Genomic DNA, 18,472 nt, shown 5'->3' with positions numbered 1-18,472 from the left:
TCCTTGCATTAAAATAGAATAAAGTCTCTAGCTGAAGTGGTGGTTTTGAAAATTAATGCAGTGACCTATAGGAAAGCGAATCCTATGCCTGACTTTGAGTGAGCAGCCAAAGGAAGAACCATCAGACTCTGGAGACTGTCTCGTGTTCTTTGATTCTGGGATGGGCCAGTCGGGAGGTATGTTCATGCAGTACTTCTGGGCTAATTCGATGCAAAGCTGTACTCCTCCTAAGGGAAACATGGCGGATGCACACAGGACCATGGTGGGAAAGATCACACGTGGAAATCACTGTCACTCTACCCTGTGTGGTATCCAACACGCTTACAAGTTAAGAGTCTCTAATACACACCTGGAAAGGGAAAATCCACAAATCCACACTTTACTGTTGCACCTCTCTGGAGCCTAAAAGATGGACCTGTTTGTTCAAAGGCCACTTATTGAGGGCTAGGTATTTCTAGCCTTCAGGTTAACATAAAGGTCAAATTGTGCAAAGAACAGAAAAGCTAATTTGAACTGGCAAAAAAACAAACAAAACTTGGAGGTAGACTCATGCTATTTAAAAGGCCACAGGTGGCTTCAGGCATGGCTGGATCCAGGGTCTAACCAATGCTATCAGAGTCCATTCTCTCTCCACTCTAGCCTCTACTTCCTTCTGTGTTGGTTTTATTTTTACACATGGCTTATTTTTTTATGGTTACAGAGGGGTTGCAGGCAGCCCTAGGCTTATAGCCTCAGAGGGCAAGTAAAAGAATGAGGGCCCCTCTTTCAAGTTCAGCAAAGCTCCCCAAAACACATCTGATTGGCCCTGACTGGGTCATAGGCTCATCCCTAAAATAATCACAGCATCCAGTGGTGGGTATGATGCTCTGGTTTAACTCCCTGGGTCAGGCTGGGGGTGAACCACACCCAACCCCAAGGATGGGAAGTGGGGTGGGTGAGTGCACCAAGGAAAACCAGGGAGCTTTTGCCAGAGAAAGAACAAATGAGGGCCAGGAGAGTAAGAAACAAACAGGCTTCTTCCAACAATGGCTTCTACACATCTGTGATGAAATTTTAGACCATCAAAACTGAGAACAGGCATTAATAAAGGCTTCGGGATTGGTCTGGTAGTTTTCAGGTGATTTTCATAGGCATATCAAACACTTGATGGGTAAAGAGAAAGGGTATCTCCAAGGTATTCCTAAAAGCTCCTTTTAAATAAGACAACTTACAAACCAGTGATACTAATTCATTAGTTTTAAAAAATGAAGAGGAAGGGGGCGCCTGGGTGGCTCAGTCAGTTAAGCATCTGACTCTTGATTTTGGCTCAGGTCGTGATCCCAGGGTCAGGCTCTGAGCTTAGTGTGGGGTCTGCTTGAGATTCTCTCTCCCTCTCCTCCGCCCCTCCTGCTCCTGCTTTCTCTCTCTCTCTCTCTAAAATGAATAAATCTTTAAAAAATAAATTTAAAAAATAAAAAATGAAGAGGAACAATCAGAGTATTCCCAGAGTAATATTCAAATAGGATAAATCTGCCTTCTGTGTTTGGCCATGCCCCTCTGTCACAATTCCCATCCTTCTTCCCAGGGCTGCCCACCAAAGGTGCAGGTACCTGTCCTCCCACACAGAGAGGTCAACCTCTCTGCCCAGTTTGAGCAGCATCTGCTTCTCAGCCTCCACCTCTCGTCTCCAGCACCCGGACGATGTTCCCTCCGGGGTAGTTGGCACAGACCATAATGTGGCAAAGAGGAATCCTGTAAAATTACGCGTGGCTGGCATTTTAGGGAAAGTCAGAAGAGTAGGTGCTGCATCATCTGGTGTCGGCCACCAGGAGGGGTGGGGACGTTGATGGGGGACACTGAGCGTGGATGGTGCTCCTGAGAAGTTGGACTTCCCAGCTCTTTGTGTTGCTGTTAGAAAAGCAGCAGACCATGCATCCACAGAGAAATGCTGGAGTTACGGAGTCAACCTTGAGATCTTGCAAGTAGAGAATCAGACCAGAGAAAAAGCTCTGCTGGATCAACTACCCACTGCAAGAAGAATCGATTAAGACTGGAGATGAAGGGGAGATGCCACCATCATGGCACTGGTCCTGTGGGTTTAGGGAAAGAATAGTAGGCATTAAAAATTATGTCCAGGATGGTGTGACTCAAAAACACATTCAGATCTAAGAACGTGGGGGAAAACTCAAATGTCCTAGGGGACACATTAATTAGAGCCCAGAAGATTACAGCTTTGCAGAGAAAAAGCAGAGAAGGAACGTCCTGCACTGCTTCAGAAAGGTTGGATCAAAGATGGGCAGCAAGAAAATACTCAGTCCTGGAAGAGAGAAGAGAGGAGGAAAGCAAGCAAGTCAGCCTTCTTCATTTGAAGCTTGAGGGGGGAAAGAAAAGGAGCGAGAAAAGCATAAAGATCCCAGAAGAAAGCGGGATTGAAGAGGGAACAGCTCTTTAATAGGATGGAGTGCAACGTGGAAAACAGGTCATAAAAATGAGTTCAGCCGTGGAGTCTATTCTTACTTTGGAAGGACTCCAAGTTAAAGGCAAAGTTCAGGCATAAGTTAGTTTTCTGCTATATCATATGTCTCCCCAAAATGCTCAGTCCTTATTAGCCTGTGTGTCCCCCAAATGCTCAGTCCTTGTTAGCACGGTTCCAGCACAAAGATGCATGATTCTCCTTTGACGTTCTAGACTCTCATTTTCTCTCCCTGCTTCGTGCCTCACGCCCCCTGCCCGTAAGTACCTGACCCCCAGCAGCCCCGTGGGCATCGGGGACTCCTCCCCACCACGCTGCACAGGGACCCAGCTGTCGCGGCGCTGGGGACAGAAGTCTGTTCCCACCCTGGAGGTGCTTACCTGCTGTGTTCTGTCACAGGACAGACGTCCATCCCTGGCACGCTCCTGCTGCAGCATCAGAACAGCATGTCCCCGTGTCCTGATTTTATTCATAAATACCATCCCCATCCAGCCCTCTGGCCGGAGCCTGAGCTCCTCGAGGGAAGACACCGTCTCTCACCACTTCTTCTTGTTCTCTTGCTCCACCCTCTCAACTCCTACTCGCGTCTGACACAACGGACTCTTGGGGGCTCACACTTTTGGGGTGAGCCAAGAGATCTCCCATCACCTGCACACACAGTGGTTGAAATGAGGCTTCGTTTCTGAAGGAACCACCTGTGGTTTAACAGACTGAAGCCCACCGTTCACTTCAGAGATGAGGAAACTGGTATCTAGGGTTGTAAACTAGAATGGGTTATAATACTAATTTTACTTCTAAATGGGGTTGAAGCTATTTGAGCCCAAAGCGTACATGCACTCGCACTTACACGCTCATGCCTGCACTTGAGTTCCTGCGTGCGCACACTTACACCGTCGTACGCTGCCGTACCGTGCGCTCACACGCTCGCACTTGTGTGCTTACACGCACATACTAGCACACTCTCAGATGTGTGCACACACACGTGCACACACACGTGTCCCTGGGGGTGTCGAAGGCACACGCAGGGGATGCCGGACTTCCTTCTTCGTCATCACTACCGTTCCTGCTTTCCTGAGGGGAGGGACAGTGTTAATGCCACCACTGTGCAGAGCTCCCACCTGAGGCTCCGCCATCGGGGGCCTCGTCCTGATGCCACAGCTCGGAGCTGCAGATCCCCACACCCAACGACACTGTCACCCCCTTCTGAGGCACAGCTTCTGTCTCGAGAGAGAGGCATCTCCCACACTTACGCACCTCTGCATGTTCTCCTGTGATGCTCACAGAGCCACGGGCAGGCACGGCTCTATGGGGAGGAAGCCCCCCCAGTTCCACTGTTTGCTAGCTGTTTCCAGAACATGCCTCATGCATCTCACCGTCTTTGTCCCTGCCGTCCCTCCGCCTGGGACGTGCTTCTCTCCCCACCTCCCATTTGGCTTTAGAAGCTTCACCAAAACAAGGGATGCTCCTGCATGAAGCCCCGCCCCTGCCCCCCAAAGACTCTCCCCGCTGCAGACCGACCCTGACTCCCTGTGCTGCCACAGACAGCCCTTTCCTGCCACGGAGCAGGTGGTTTCTAAATATCTGGTCACATCCCTGTGTTAAGGCACGTGTCCCTCCTCGCTCCATTGACAGTTGGCATACCTCGCCGTACATTCGCATACCTTGTTGTAAGGACCTTCATGACGGGAAACATTTCGGATACGTTGCCTGTAGCACCTGGAGCTCTTAGCTCCGGCCTTCGATGTGGGAGACAGCACAAAATGCTTTCAAAAATTCAATTACACACAAATACTCAGATGCAAGTCTGTTTGTTACCCCCAATAAGTACATACATTATTATGTTCCTTTAAACTGTATAATAAAAAGTTTGCTGCACTGAATTTTATATAATGAAATCAAATACAGCACAGAATGCAGGAATACTTCTTGCCCCATACTATTGAAAAATAGTTAATCAACTTATTTTTCAAAGGGTAGCATTATGATCCATAGAATCAGAAATAACCATTATAATGAAAGCAATTATTTGCAATTTAAGGCAAAGGCAACCATTGTACAAAAAAAAAAAAAAGTTCTGCTGTTATACAGCATCATTATTTCATTATTTACAATTTAACAGACAAGTTGAATTGACCCATTTGAAAAAATCAACCAAGCCGCAGCCACGGCGACGGCATGGAGGAGCCAGACACAAAGAGAGGGGCTGTTGGGGGGGGGGTGGAGGGTTCGCTATGTCGGATGACGATTCGAGGGCCAGCACCAGCTCCTCCTCATCTTCACCCTCCAATCAGTAAACTGAGAAAGAAACAAACACCCCCAAGAAGAAGGAGAGTAAAGTCAGCCTGAGCAAAAACTCCAAACTCCTGTCTACCAGCACCAAGAGGATTCAGAAGGAACTGGCAGACATCACTTTAGACCCTCCACCTAACTGCAGTGCTGGTCCCAAAGGTGATAACATCTATGAATGGAGATCAACCATTCTGGGGCCTCCAGGATCCGTGTATGAGGGTGGTGTATTCTTCCCTGATACCACTTTTATACCAGAATACCCCCTCAAGCCTCCAAAGGTTACATTTCGGACAAGAATCTATCACTGTCATATGAACAGTCAAGGAGTTATTTGCTTGGACATATTAAAAGATAACTGGAGTCCAGCACTAACCATTTCTAAAGTTCTCCTTTCTATCTGCTCCCTTCTTACAGACTGTAATCCTGCTGACACTTTGGTGGCACTTTGGGCGCCACTCAGTATATGACCAACAGAGCAGAACATGACAGAATGGCCAGACAGTGGACTAAGAGACACGCTACATAAATTGGGTTTTCACAATTCTTACATTATTTGTCTGTCACAGAGAGAGCTACTTATGATTTTGGAGGGGTGGGGGAGAGTGGGAGTTGGTAAAGAGTAGGGTATTTCTGTAACAGATACTATTCAGTCTTATTTCCTAAGATTTTGTTGTAACTTAAGGTATCTTGCTACATTAGACAGAACTGGTAATAACAACTTTTAAAACTGTCATTAGATTTGCAATATTAGCTGAAACGTAGTACAGAGAGTAGACATTTGGGTTCACTTGCTTATAGTCTGTAAATTTAAAATAGCTTAATTTCTTACAGGTTATACCCATGGCCATTTATGTAGAGTCCTTCCAAGACTACACATTTTTTTGTTGTTCAAAAAAATTGGAATTTGTTTTCCCTTCTTGGGAGGGAACATTGATATTTAACAGTTTTTAGAGACTGTCATCTCATATATATAAAATGGGTATGTGGCTATAAGACACCATATAGGAAATGAGTAGTTATGTATTTTATTTTATATGCCAATCTACTTTATTGTGACAAGATAAGAGGTTTGAATCATGACTTGTGAAAACCTGTAGTAAAATACCTTAAGCTGTTAACTGTAAGGTGTGGAATAGGAGTTGCTCAGTGGATTGGTTATATGTTGTGGACTACTTACGTCTGCATTTGTTACTGTGCTAATAAACAATATTAAAACAAAACAAAAAAAGAAAGAAAAATCAACCAGAAATCTCAGCTGGTAAAGTAAGAGGAGGAAGGAATCTTAGGAGGAAGAGCAGATGGAGGGAGCAAGGCAGGCTGGAGAATGAGCCACAGCCTTCCCGCAGGCTGACAGGTCCAGTGCCGTGTGCTCACTGCCTTCCTGACACCTCACACCTTAACTCCAGGTCGCTCACCTGGATGGATATGGTTTTTTATCAGATCTCAGAGCTCAACCTAAATGGCCTGTCACCATGTGGTCTAATGGGCCAGAAAGTCAGGTGCATGGAGATAACCTTGCATTCACTTTCCTGTCTGCTAGACCGTGAGTTCCAGGCAGGCGGGGCGCTGGGCTCAGCCTGGAACCTGGAATGTTATAGGTGCTCAGTCAGCCTCGGTAGAGTAAACATGCTCTCCCCAAGCCATCAGGTGGTCAATGACAATCTTGGCCAATCCAAATTATTTATTTATTTATTTGTTTGTTTGTTTGTTTGAAAGAGAATGAACAGGGGAAGAAGCAGAGGGACAAGGACAAGTAGACTCTGCTTGGGGCCAGATGTGGGGTTCGATCTCACGACCCTGAGATCATGACCTGAGCTGAAATCAAGACTCGGATGCTTCACTGACTGAGCCACCGAGGTGCCTCTTGGCCAGTCCAAATTTTTAAAACATCTCTAAAGCGTAGTAGGTCATATTAAGGAAGAAATTGGCTAGAGAGGACGTAAAGTCAGTTCGACCTTCAGCTCTGCTCCCTCAGCTTCTAGGGGCTGGCTACGCTGCTGGCCCTCTAGCCCTCTGGCCGCACCTACCACCTCGGGCGGGGTTCTCCTTGTCCTGGCCTCCTCCCGTGGACAGGTCCTGTGGGAACATCTGTGGGAGCCAGTGTTGGGATCACAGCTCATATGCACCCTCTGCAGGGCTGCACTGCTGTCCATCCTGAAGGTCGCCCAAGGTCAAGTGTCAGCTCTCCCCTGCTCCACTCCCCCTCAAAATGCCAAAATGTCCGAATCTAAACTCCTCGGCCCCCTGGGCTCCCCTCCTACCTCTTCTCCATTAAAGGTCTAGCGCATCTCTGGCTCCTAAGCTTGGCCCCTGGTGACCTTTGATGACCCCTCTCCTGCTCCAGCTCCTGCAAGAAACAAGTGTTTCTTGTTCATATTTCCCCATCACCACCCTGGATCAACCCTTGCTCCAAGATTGTTTAATTGCCTCCCACCCGTGCTTCCTGCCTCCACCCTTCCCTTCACAGTCATCTTGCACATTCCAGAAGGTCATGTTTCAAAAACAGGGCTTGATCATAACAGAAGTCCTGCCACCTCTCCGCAGGCAAAGCCACATGGCTCCTATGGCCTCCAAGTCAGAGGCTCTCGCTCCCTCCCACGCGTGTGCCCGCAGCTGTTCACGGGCCACCTATTCCTGTCCCGATGCCCCACTGATCATGCCAGTCCTGGCGCCGGGCCAGCAAAACCAGAACAAACGGAGAAAGCCCTCCCTGGGTGTGGAAAGCAGCCCGATGCCGTGCGCGGCCCGGGTAGCGAGTGCTGTGCCGTGTGCATGCACAAAGCCGCCGGAGGAACCACGGAAGGGACGCAGATGCCGGGCCATCCTGAAGGTCGGCTGAGCGGAACCCTGCAGCTCATGCATCGGCCCGGAAGGTCGTTCGAGCCCGGGCGCGGCGGCGGGAACGGTGGCAGGCCGTTGGGTGGGAACACCGAGGAACGGAACACGGCCGTGGCCTGCGAGCAGCCTGTGTCCCACAAGCCGGAGAGCTGGGCACCCCTGGTTACGCGAAAGGAGCCTGGGGGTTTGTAGAGGCTCCCGGGGTGGGGGAGGGGAAAGGCGGAGGAAGGAGGGAACAGCAAGAACAGACGCCCCTCGGCCGGGAGTTTGAAGCGTGAGCTCGGAGGGTGTGGAACGGTGTGTGGTGAGGCCACAGTGCAGCCAAGGCCAAAGCCAAGGTGAAGGATGGAGGCAGAGAACAAAGCCCAAACCCTGTGCCCCCCCTTCCTTCCGCAGCCCCCACCGTCCGTCCGCGCACACCCTCGTGTGTGTGTGTGGTGTTTGCACATCCTGACCTTTCTCTTCCCAGCTTTTGCTCCTTCAAGGCCATTCACCTGGCCTCCGTGCTCCCCACCCTCCAAGTTCCTCCCATCCTCCAAAACTCCCCTCAGGGCCCACCGTTTCCCATGGGCGGTGGATGACCCTCCCTCGGTGGGCACCGGGCTGACCGCCCAGCCTGTGAGTAGCCTTTGCATTCGGAACTCAGCTGTGCCCTCCTCAGAGGAGTCCTTGGTGCCCGAGGAGAGAGGGCCGCCGGTCTGGCGTGGACACGGTCAAGGGAAGGGCTCGGGGGCCGGGTCCACCGGGGGCGTCCTGGCTGTGCCGCTGACCAGCTGGGTGACTGTGGGAGTGTCCGAGAGCCACCATAATGAGCCACCACACGCTTGGGGGCTGAGAGCCACAGAAGTGTATTCTCTCACGGTTCTCGGGGCCAGGAGTCTGAAGTCAAGGAGTCCGCAGCGTTGGAGGAGGGGTGCACCCCATGCTTCGCTCCTGACTCCTGGCGGCTACTGGCCACCTTTGGCCTGCCCTGGCTGGATTCAGAAGCCGGGCTCATGGGGCAGGAGAGCCTATGGAGTGACTGATAATGGGGACATGGATTTCGCCCTGTCCCTGGTTTCTGCTGCCACCTTCACGCCTCCCCACATGTCTCTGTCTTCTCCTTTTTCTCTAAGGGCACATGTCATTGAATTTAGGGCCCACCGCCAATCCAGGAGGAGCTCATCTTGAGATCCTTAACAAAACCCCATCTGCAAAGACCCTTTTTCCAAGGGTTCCATTCACAGGGACCAGGGTTGGGAGTCAGACATGTCCTTTGGGGCGACACTATTCTACCCACCACAGCGACCTTGGGCTCTTAGCATTAGCTTCCTGTTCGTAAAAGGGGCTCATGATACCTGCTCTAAAAGGATCGCTGTAAATATCAGAGAAAATAGAGGATTCAGAAGCCGGGCTCGTGGGGCAGGAGAGCCTATGGAGTGACTGATAATGGGGACATGGGTTTTTTTGGGGGGTGGTGATGAAATTGTTCTAGAGTAAGTGGCGATGTTTGCATACCTCATTGAATGTACTAAAAATTGAATTGCCTGCTTAAAGAGTGAACTTAATGGTATGTTGAATCATTTCTCGATAAACTGTTCTTTGTAAAAAGGAGCCTGGCTCAGGGGGGTGGTGTCTTCATAAATCCTAGCTGCTATTATTATTATTGATGTGCCACTCACAACTACTATTAAAATCTTTTATAATAGTCTAACATTTTACCTCTTTTGTCATATGCCTCCCAAACCCCGATATGATTACATTTGAAACGGGAACCATGGGTGAGATGTCTTTGTGGGTTCTACCAGAGCCTGCCTAGGGCTTCACACGTAGTAGGGGACAATGCAAATTTGTCTTGATCATACATGAGTAGTTCCCATGGAAATTACTTGTTGAGAGTAAGCCCTCCAGTGCTTGCGTGTTCACTAATCGCCGTGATCACCGTATCCAGCGTAGGTGAGGTGGGATATTGCTTTTACACATGGGCTCCCCCAGGAAAGAGCTGAAATTAAATTTCATGCCAACCGCATTTCTAACTTATGATTGGCAGCCTGATACCTAGACCAAAAGTCCTTTTTCCAAGAAAATTCAATTAGCAATTCAACATGGAGCTAGTCTGGATAATTCATATATTCTAATCATTACCTTATTACAGGTAGTCAAAATCCATGCCACTCTCCTGCTTGCCTGGGAGTAGTAAGAAAAATCGTAATAAGAACAACAGCATTAAGCTGTGTTATTGCCTGATGCACCGTTGCTTTGGAGATTAAAAACTGAATTTTGAGAAAAACAAAAACTTATCTCGAGGAAATACAGGCCTCCTGAGTTTTCACCTTGAAAGCTAACGAAGTCAATTTAAAATTTTAATAGATTCCTCTAAGTTTCTATTGAAGGAAAAACAACAAGATTTTAAAATTTAAAGTAAGGCTGCCTATTTTCTCTGGCTTTTTTTCTCCTCCATCATGCTCATCTTTGTCCAGGGCCCCAGCCCACTCTCAAAAGAGCCCTAGAGGGAGACAGGAAAGCAGAAGGGTTGAAAGGTACAGGGCTTGGGCACACAGGTCCCAGGACTGCCTCCAGCTGCCCAAGTGTCTTTGATGGTGGGGGTAATCACCAGAGCTACAATGATGTGCAGGTCCACTCGGTGATAAATGCAAGGAGCACAGCCCGGGCAGAGCACCATCAGGGGTGGCCCTCATCACGCCCAACCCCCCCTTTCTCTTCTGCTTCCTCCTTTCACTACACTCAATTCACTGCCTGCCATGATGGCCGGTCCAGTATCCTCCAATATCCTCCCAATCCTCTTACTCTCCCCCTAGAAAAGGTACCGGGGGTCTTCATTTTTCTGCCCCACTCTGGCAAGGGGAAAGAACCACAACCTCAAAGTCTGCTGGATTTAAATTCCATATTCCGGGATACTTCCAACTCCAAAGTTTACAACTAAATATCTTTAACATTCAACTTAAATCACACTCGCTTATCTAGCTTGGGGCCAGCAAGGGCTGTGAGAACATCAAAATTTTACATCTCAGAAACCCTGAATCCTTGAATTTTGTGTCCACTGTTGTTTCCAGCAATCTCTAGGGCTAAATGATTAATTATACCCACGACAGTCCAAAGCAATTATTTAATTAAGCTGTATTACAGGCTGCCAATTGTTTAGAGCAAAGGGAAAGCCTTCACCCCAGTTTCTCAATATCTGGCCTTTGGATGACTTAAAAGATAAAAGGAGATATGAGAACATTTTTCTGACTAAGTAACAATTTCTAAAAATTTTCCATCAAGTAGAAAAACTTTTTCAGTAATTTGTTTCTCATGATTAGAACTTGGTGACATGTTTTACTGTGAGTGTCCAGCTTACTTAACTCTAACGCAAAATAGAAAATGTTGCAGTTATCAAATGAAATGTTGGTATCATCTTTGTTTTAGGGCAGGAAAGTCAGTTTTTTAGCAAATCCGTATTTTCCCTTCAAGTGTGTTTGTCTTCCGCATTCCCTTGGCCTATCATTTTTAAGTACTCTTTCTTAATTTAGGCTATTTAAAATCAACTTTAAGAAACAAAAATCCCATTACCCATTCCACACTTAGAAATCTAAGTTTTGTTTCGTAAAGAACTTTTTCAGAAGAGAGATAAAGCCACCCCGACAGAATTGATGGCCGAAGTCATGTCTGTACAATCTACTGGAGACACACAAAGACATGAGTTGGGGCACAGGCATCCCAGGCATGATCTTTCTCTTTTCCTTAGTCTGTAACTTCATTACATAGGACTGGTGGAGTAACCCAGTTGAATAGCAATGAATTGAGTAGTGAGTGTTTGTTCACCAGTTGTGTTCAAAATACATATTTGACTCATTCAAACCTCTTCCTTCCATACTGTTTGAGTATTGAAATTCCATCATTCTGTTAAAATCTAAGAGTGACTAAATATTCACCCATAAATGGGCCATCAATAAGCATAGGATGGTGCTTGCTTCTGCAGCACATACGCTACATTTGGAACGATAAGCATAGCACAAGTGAATGACTGAAATAAGCAATAATGAATGACAAAAGAACATTTCACAAGGTCCCTCTTTTGGAAAAAGGCTCAGATTTTCTGAAGAAAACCAATGGAGCAACCCCCTTTTTCAGCTGTTTCTTAAGGATGAAGGCATACTCAAATTCTTGGGTTGAGGCAATATAAATTATGTGTTAGAACTACTGCCCTAAAAAAAAAAAAAAGAACTACTGCCCTAAAACTGGAGCTCATGGACCTCATCCATAGTCCTGAATCTTCTGACGTTATCTGCAAAATACTGCAGATATACATACATGTGAATTTTTCAGAGGAGGGTATAAAAGCATTCATGTCTCAAAAAAGGTTAAGGTTCACTATGTTCAACATGTCTGTTTACAGTGCAATAAATCTCACACGAAAATGTGATGCATTTCTCTAGTGGAGAGATTGTGGTTGCCTTGCTAAAGAATGGAAGTCACTAGAAGCTTCCATCATTGTGTGGGAAGTCTTAAAGCTGCCAGCTTCCTATTACTCAAATTGCCGTTTCTCCAAAGAAAATCCTTCTTTCAATATCAAGAAGAGCCTTTTAAATTAAAGTACTTTCCTGTCCCACACTGGAAAAGAGAAACAAAAACCATCATGTAGGCCAATGTTCCCTATCACTTGAAGGAAGCTGACACCCCTAGGTTAGTGCGGCTCATTTCTGGGAAGCAGAACCGGGCCTGTCCTGCACCAGAAGGTCAGACATGCACTGTGGTCCGTGGCCTGAGGCCACTGTCTGTCTCTGCAAGGTGGAATGTTTAGCAAATTTGTCTGTTTTTTAAAAGAATTTATACTTTTATTCCCAAATTTAAAGTTACTTCAAAGGTTTCTTTCTTTCTTATTGTCATTCCCAGAAGTATATTTATCATATTACTGCTCTATTTCATATCAGGGAGTCATCAATGGCCAGTATGTGGGCAGATGTGTTATCAAAGCACAAGACCTTCCTGAAATTGTCAGGAATTTGGAATTTGGAGTAACATGTTAACAGAAGCCTAGTCCATGGACCTGCCCTCGTTAATAACAAAGAGGACAACTACCATTTAAGCACTGATTTATGGCCTCCACAGGGCTAAAAGTTTTAACTGCATGACATAGCAGCCCTGAAAACTAGGCATTATTACCTCATTTTCCAGGTAAGGAAACCAAGGTTCAAAGAGGTCAAGGTCACACAGCTGGAACTTACACCAGACTGCCAGACTCTGAAGGCCACCTCGCCAGCCTCAGGGCTGGGATGTCTCCCAGTGGTCTTGGCTCCTATGAGGAGTGATCCACCTTTAACCAAGTTAGAGCGGGGGGCAGAGCTCAGCCTTCAAGAAGCCATTCTAATGCTTTGTGCATCTACATTGCTTCCTTTATTCACAGCTCCCATAAATAAGTATAAGTTTATACTCAACCTGATATCAGAATCCTTTCAAATATTTAGGAAACATAGTTGATCAGGCTGAATAATTCACAAGCAAGAATTTTCCTTTAAAGAAAAAGATTTCCCTTCTGAATCACATCTGCTAATCCAGATAGAATTACTTTCTAAGCAGATGAAACATCTCTCAACTCTTTTTCCCAGAAATATATCTTAGAGAAGTAAAAAAATTATAAATCAAAATTAAAAAAAAAAAAACATAGAGGCCAAACACAGTCTATTCTTTACCGTAAAATATTTGAGACAAAACATTTCCCAAACTTGTTTTCAAAACATTCGCAAGATGAATCCATGCAAACATATGGCTCAGAAATGTCCTTCCCAATTAAAACCTGAGAATATAAATAAATTGGCTTTTCTCCTTGTATTTCTTCTCTCGTTAAGAACAGAGCCTTGGCCATAAACAAGAAACTACCCTTAAGATTATATATTTTTTCTTATTTCTTTTTCAACAGGGGACTTATTACATTTGAAAATAACACCTATATCTTGGAACCAACGAAAAATGAAACGAACACATACAAGCTCTTCCTGGTGGAGAACCTGAAGGGCACCTGGGGATCCTGTGGATCACAGCACAGCACGTCTGCGCTCGCTGCAGAGAACAGGCTCCGGCCACCCTCCCAGATGTGGGCAAGAAGGGTAGGGGGGAGATCAAGGTCACGAATCTGGGGAGTGGGGACTCTAGCTAGGGGCGCCCAGGGCTAGTGCATCTGGAGAAATTTTGCCATCTGGTTGTTGTGTCTGGGGTTGGAGTCCCCCGGTTTATCGAGTGGTTGCTACCATGTATGCAGAGCATCACCAAATACTGAAACCTCCATCATTGTTTGGCAAATGTCGGCCTCAGACTCGTTAACCTACGCTGGGTAAAGTCTGGCTCAGAGGCCAGAAAATTACCATTCATTACGTCGCCAATGAGAAGCTACTGTGGGCCTAGACCCAGGGTTGCATCCCACCATTGCACCCATGATGATGAATAAGACGAGAATGGATCCTCACCTGCCTTTGGGCAGCTCTCCTTCCTCAGGAGGAGAGAGACAATATGGAGCCTTCTTCATTGGCAAGTCTGTTTTACAGTTAGGGTTTTTGTTCTGATTTGCATAGCATCCCCAGTCTTTGCCTGCGTGCCTGTGCGCGGTGAACAGAATGTTGGCCATGCAGTGTGGCTACGGAGTGTTGCTTACCCCAGTCCGTGCTGCCCATGCCTGTCCTTCCTTCCTTCCCAAGATGGTCCAAGCACTCCTGTGTTTTCTGGCCACCTGCTCCTGGCTCTGCTCATCAAAGGTCTCTCCTTCTGCTTCAGAAGTGGGAAGAGTCATTACCTGATGGTGTCTGGGCCACAGATCTCCTTCCCTGCTAAGCAGGCAGAAACACAGGGACTCCAATACCCTCTGGTGCAATATCATGAAACCTCCACCCCAAATGGCTGCGTGACCCTTTTATGTCCAGTATTATGTGGGCACCACAGGCCGCAGCAGAACACTCTTTTGGTTTTTTTAATGATTTTATTTATTTGAGAGAGAAAGTGGGTGAGAGAGAGAGAGAGAGAGAGCGCGCATGAGTGGGGGGAGGGGCAGAGGGAGCAAAAGCAGCAGGCTCCCCGCTGAGCAGGGAGCCCGATGTGGGGCTCGATCCCAGGACCCTGGGATCATGACCTGAGCCGAAGGCAGACGCTTAACCACTGAGCCACCCAGATGCCCTGCAGCAGAACACTCTTAAATAAAAGAAGTAAGGGTAGCCACATTTGGCTGGGGGCCCTAACTTTCAGTGAGTACAACCAGATAGGAAATTCCCAACAATTTCCTGATTTTTATCTCTGGCTTTCCTGTTCCTCTGTTGACAAGAAATCAGGATTTCATAGATATGATGTCAGTTGTGCTAACATTGGGTGGTCTAGGGACGTGTTCTTCAAGGTTGCACTTAAAAGACAGCACATTTTCTCTTTCCTGACTTGGAGTGTTCCACTGCTTAACATTCAACATTGCATATATATTATTCCTCTTTGTTCATTCCTCATCATTTTTATTCTGAGTTCAAACAGGAAATGTGGTCGTAAATGATTTCTTCTCATTTGTAAAATTTCCCTCACACATGTGAATTGTGTTCCCCTAACCTTCGTTTTCATTTCGTTCATTCTTCCTGATCTGGTGTTCTGCCCGTGTGACCCTATTGTCCTCTATTTCTTATTATGCTCACAAGATTTTCTATGGCAGGGGCTTGCCACCTCTTTGCCCTTTCTTCCCTATCACACAGAAGAGGAAGAACCCCCGTCTGGGATGGTGACCCACCTTGACACTGATACTCAGGATTGGAGACCCAGGGAGCAGAGCTTGAAAAATCCGCCCCCCCCCCCCCACAATGAACAGTAGCTCAAAAGAATTTCCATCCTGCCTTTCACCCCCCTTCCACCCATTTTAGAGTGACAGATTGAAGAGTTGGAATCACAAAGACCCGCCTCTGTGGTCCCAGGGCATGTTTATTTTACTCTTCAAACACTCTCTTGCCTCCGATTCCAGACCTCTGAGAAGAAGTGATTAAGCTGTAGCTTTTCCAGTCATAAACAAGGAAAACATTTGCATTTTGTTTTCAAGGCACTTTGCTTTGAGCACCTTGTTGAATACACGTTACCCATGTTGTGAGATTTATAATGTGACAGTTTAAATGACATCTGAATACGTTTGCCATTTCATGTAGCAGTATGGGCTCGGTCTCTACTTGCCAGCCATATTTTAGTTCTTTAAGCTTCTGGCTTTCTAGAACTGTGCTTGGCACCCTAATTTCCAGTCATTCTGACTGGTAGAGGAGAGCGCAAAATGTGAATAACAATGTTGTTTTGTTAATAATGCATATTGGGGTGCAAATGAACCTTTAAAAAAGGGAAGGCAACAGCTCTGCCCTCAACATTTTTCTCTAGAAATAGTTGTGATTGTTTTAGTGGAAGAAAAAATATGACATAAAGTACATCTACATAATGAAAACTATATGAAACGTAATTTTCGAGTACGGGGACGACTAGGGGATTGGAACTGGAGACCACGTGGTTTGGGATAGCGTCTCCGGTGAACGTGAAAGAGACACGTTCACGTTATGTGCAGCTTACCTGCTCACTCCCACCGCCTGATTTTATACTCAAAAAAAAAAAAAAAAAAATCAGTGGAACTGCAGCTAGCTCCTCTTGTTTATGCAACAAGGCGGCCATACCCGCTTCCGCGAGCATCTTCTGCCCCCGCTAAATGTTAACTGGTGCAAAGACTGGTTTGCAGGCTGAGATTTTTCTGCAGATATTTGCGTTTCCCTTCCCAGAGCAGCAGGAATAAATCAGCACTCAGGGTATGCACGGGCAATAATACAAGCTGGAGCTATTGTTTGCCGTTTTTACAAGGCTCTACGTTAGATTTTAGTGAGAACCCAAGTCGCTCTGGAGGGGCGCCTGCAGTCACATGGCCTTGTAGTCCAATCCAACCTCTGCAGGTTCCCTGAGTCCGGCTCGCAGAGCCCCAGCCGCTCCGCTGCCCTGCGTCTCGCCACGCTCCTACCCTCTCCACCAAGGAGACGGGCGAGAACGCAGACTAGTTCTAACACTGGCCTGAGCCAGCTGTAGGCGAAGGCTTGGGAACTCTGCCACGGGAGAAAGATCCCATAATGCATCCCAAAGGCAAATGTGAATTATGTTTGCGTCATCCTTCCTCTGGGGATCATCTGTGCTATATCGCTCCCCTCCGTTAGTGCAGGTGATTATGAGTCCAACGTAGAAGGCAGTACTTCCTGTAGGAAGCCGTGTTGGCTCAGGCTGCTGAGCCGGTCAGGGGGACACCGTTGTGTGTCCTCAAACGTAGCCGTTCTGAAATGGGCCCGTCTACGGCTTTTGATTTCTAGGCAGCCCCTCCTGTTTGGTAGGAGACACGTAATGGTGGCGCAGAGCCTGAGCGCTGAACATCGGGAACTGGCCACAGCCATGTGACCCCGCTAATTACAGCAGGCCTACCCAACGCCTCTCTGACATAATCATCTGCCGTCCACACCGCCTCTGAGAGACCCTATCAACCGCTCTCGCTGCCTTGGTTGCTCCTTCCTAGATCTTGCTGGTAGACAACAGAGGCAGAGTGATGGCCTCTTTGGCCCTGAGCTCTGAGGCTCCAGAATCTCCAGGTGTGGATTCCTATTGAGACTTAAGTCCAGTAAAACTCTGGATAAATAAATAGATCTCCCTGGTGCCATTGGCTTTGTGGACTCAACTTCAGTATTTCGCATTTGTCCCTATTAACGTTCAGTCCGTCAGACGGAGCCCCTTCCTCCAGCTAACCGTCTCTCTTTCAGGCTGCTTTTGCTGCCCGAGCATCAGCCGGGCCCCAGGGGCTGCATCGCACACAGGTGTGATCAGTGTGCCTCACACCCCCGCACAAGCCAGTGTCAGGATGGTGGAGAAGACCTGGCAGAGTAGGGACCCGGGGCTCAGCTCATAAATATTCATAAAGTGGCCTCAGAGTCCAGGCACCGAGCCTCTCGTGAGCAAACAACGACCCTTTTTTACTCAGGGGAAGATCAAACCAAACTTTGGATTTATTTAATTTGCTGATCTTGCCACCCACGGAAACGTGGGCCCTGGCTTCATTGATATTGATCTTTTGTTGATGGTTGCATCACACCCAACTGGAACCCCTTTGCCCATCTCCATGGTTCCTGTCCCAAACTGTCACCAGCAATCACCTGCACTCCCGGCTTCTGCTACTATCTTCCCATAATTCATTCTACCAGCAGCCAGAGTGCTATTTTTAAAACCTCCTGTGCAGGGGCTCCCTGGTGCTCTCAGGTCACTAGATGATCCTTCAGCCTCCTTGCCCCGTCCAAGGCTCATCCACACTCCTTCCTCCCGCTCTAGACCATGTAGCCACCCTGCCTGTTGCCATGACTCTCCACGTGCTCCCAGCCTCAGAACTTCTGCTGTGGCTATTCCATCTATCTGAACACTGTTCCCCGCACACATACCTACTTCTCATCCTCAGTTCGCAGCTGTCTTCGTCACACGCCCCCATCTTTATCCTCCTTGCAGAACACTGTTTAGGTCTATTGTTTTGCCCCTTTTACAGGCTAGGATTTTTTTCGTTGATTCTTTATTGTCACCCTGTCTCCTAACCCCTCCCAGAATTCGAGCCTCATGAGCCTGGGACCTTGGGTTTCTTGTCCATCCCTCTATCCCCAGCACTCGACCTAGTGCCGAGTCACAGAGAGAGTGACAGTAGATATTTGTGGGGTGAGTAAATGATAGACACATAGTCTGGCCCAGATGAGGGAGGAGGTATGATAAGCGTTTATTGAAACCTTCATCTTAACTTGCTTTTCTGACTTGAGTTGGGTTGGGTTAAGTCCCCCGTGCCAGAGTTCTTGTTACAGCATGTCAGGGGATATTCTGTCTCTGGGAACTTGGCTGTGATGACTTCGAGAGGCCCAG

At 47.3% G+C, this 18,472-nt stretch overlaps 1 protein-coding gene and 1 pseudogene across 7 annotated transcripts in view; both read left to right on the top strand.

Annotated features, from left to right (window-relative positions):
* The window catches only part of ADAM12 (ADAM metallopeptidase domain 12), a 346,655-nt gene that overhangs the window by 227,178 nt on the left and 101,005 nt on the right, over positions 1-18,472 (top strand). For all 7 annotated transcript variants that reach the window (XM_034985935.1, XM_034985934.1, XM_034985939.1 and 4 more), the window contains one exon: positions 13,479-13,665. In XM_034985935.1, the coding sequence (XP_034841826.1) occupies positions 13,479-13,665 (187 nt within the window). The remainder of the gene's footprint in view (positions 1-13,478; positions 13,666-18,472) is intronic.
* Positions 1,409-11,782, top strand: LOC117997730 (annotated as a pseudogene).

The sequence above is a fragment of the Mirounga leonina genome, unplaced genomic scaffold (genome assembly GCF_011800145.1).
Source record: "Mirounga leonina isolate KUSES-001 unplaced genomic scaffold, KU_Mleo_1.0 Mir_114, whole genome shotgun sequence".
NCBI lineage: Eukaryota > Metazoa > Chordata > Mammalia > Carnivora > Phocidae > Mirounga > Mirounga leonina.
The sequence above is the reverse complement of the archived record's forward strand: the minus strand, read 5'-3'. Positions and strand labels throughout refer to the sequence as shown.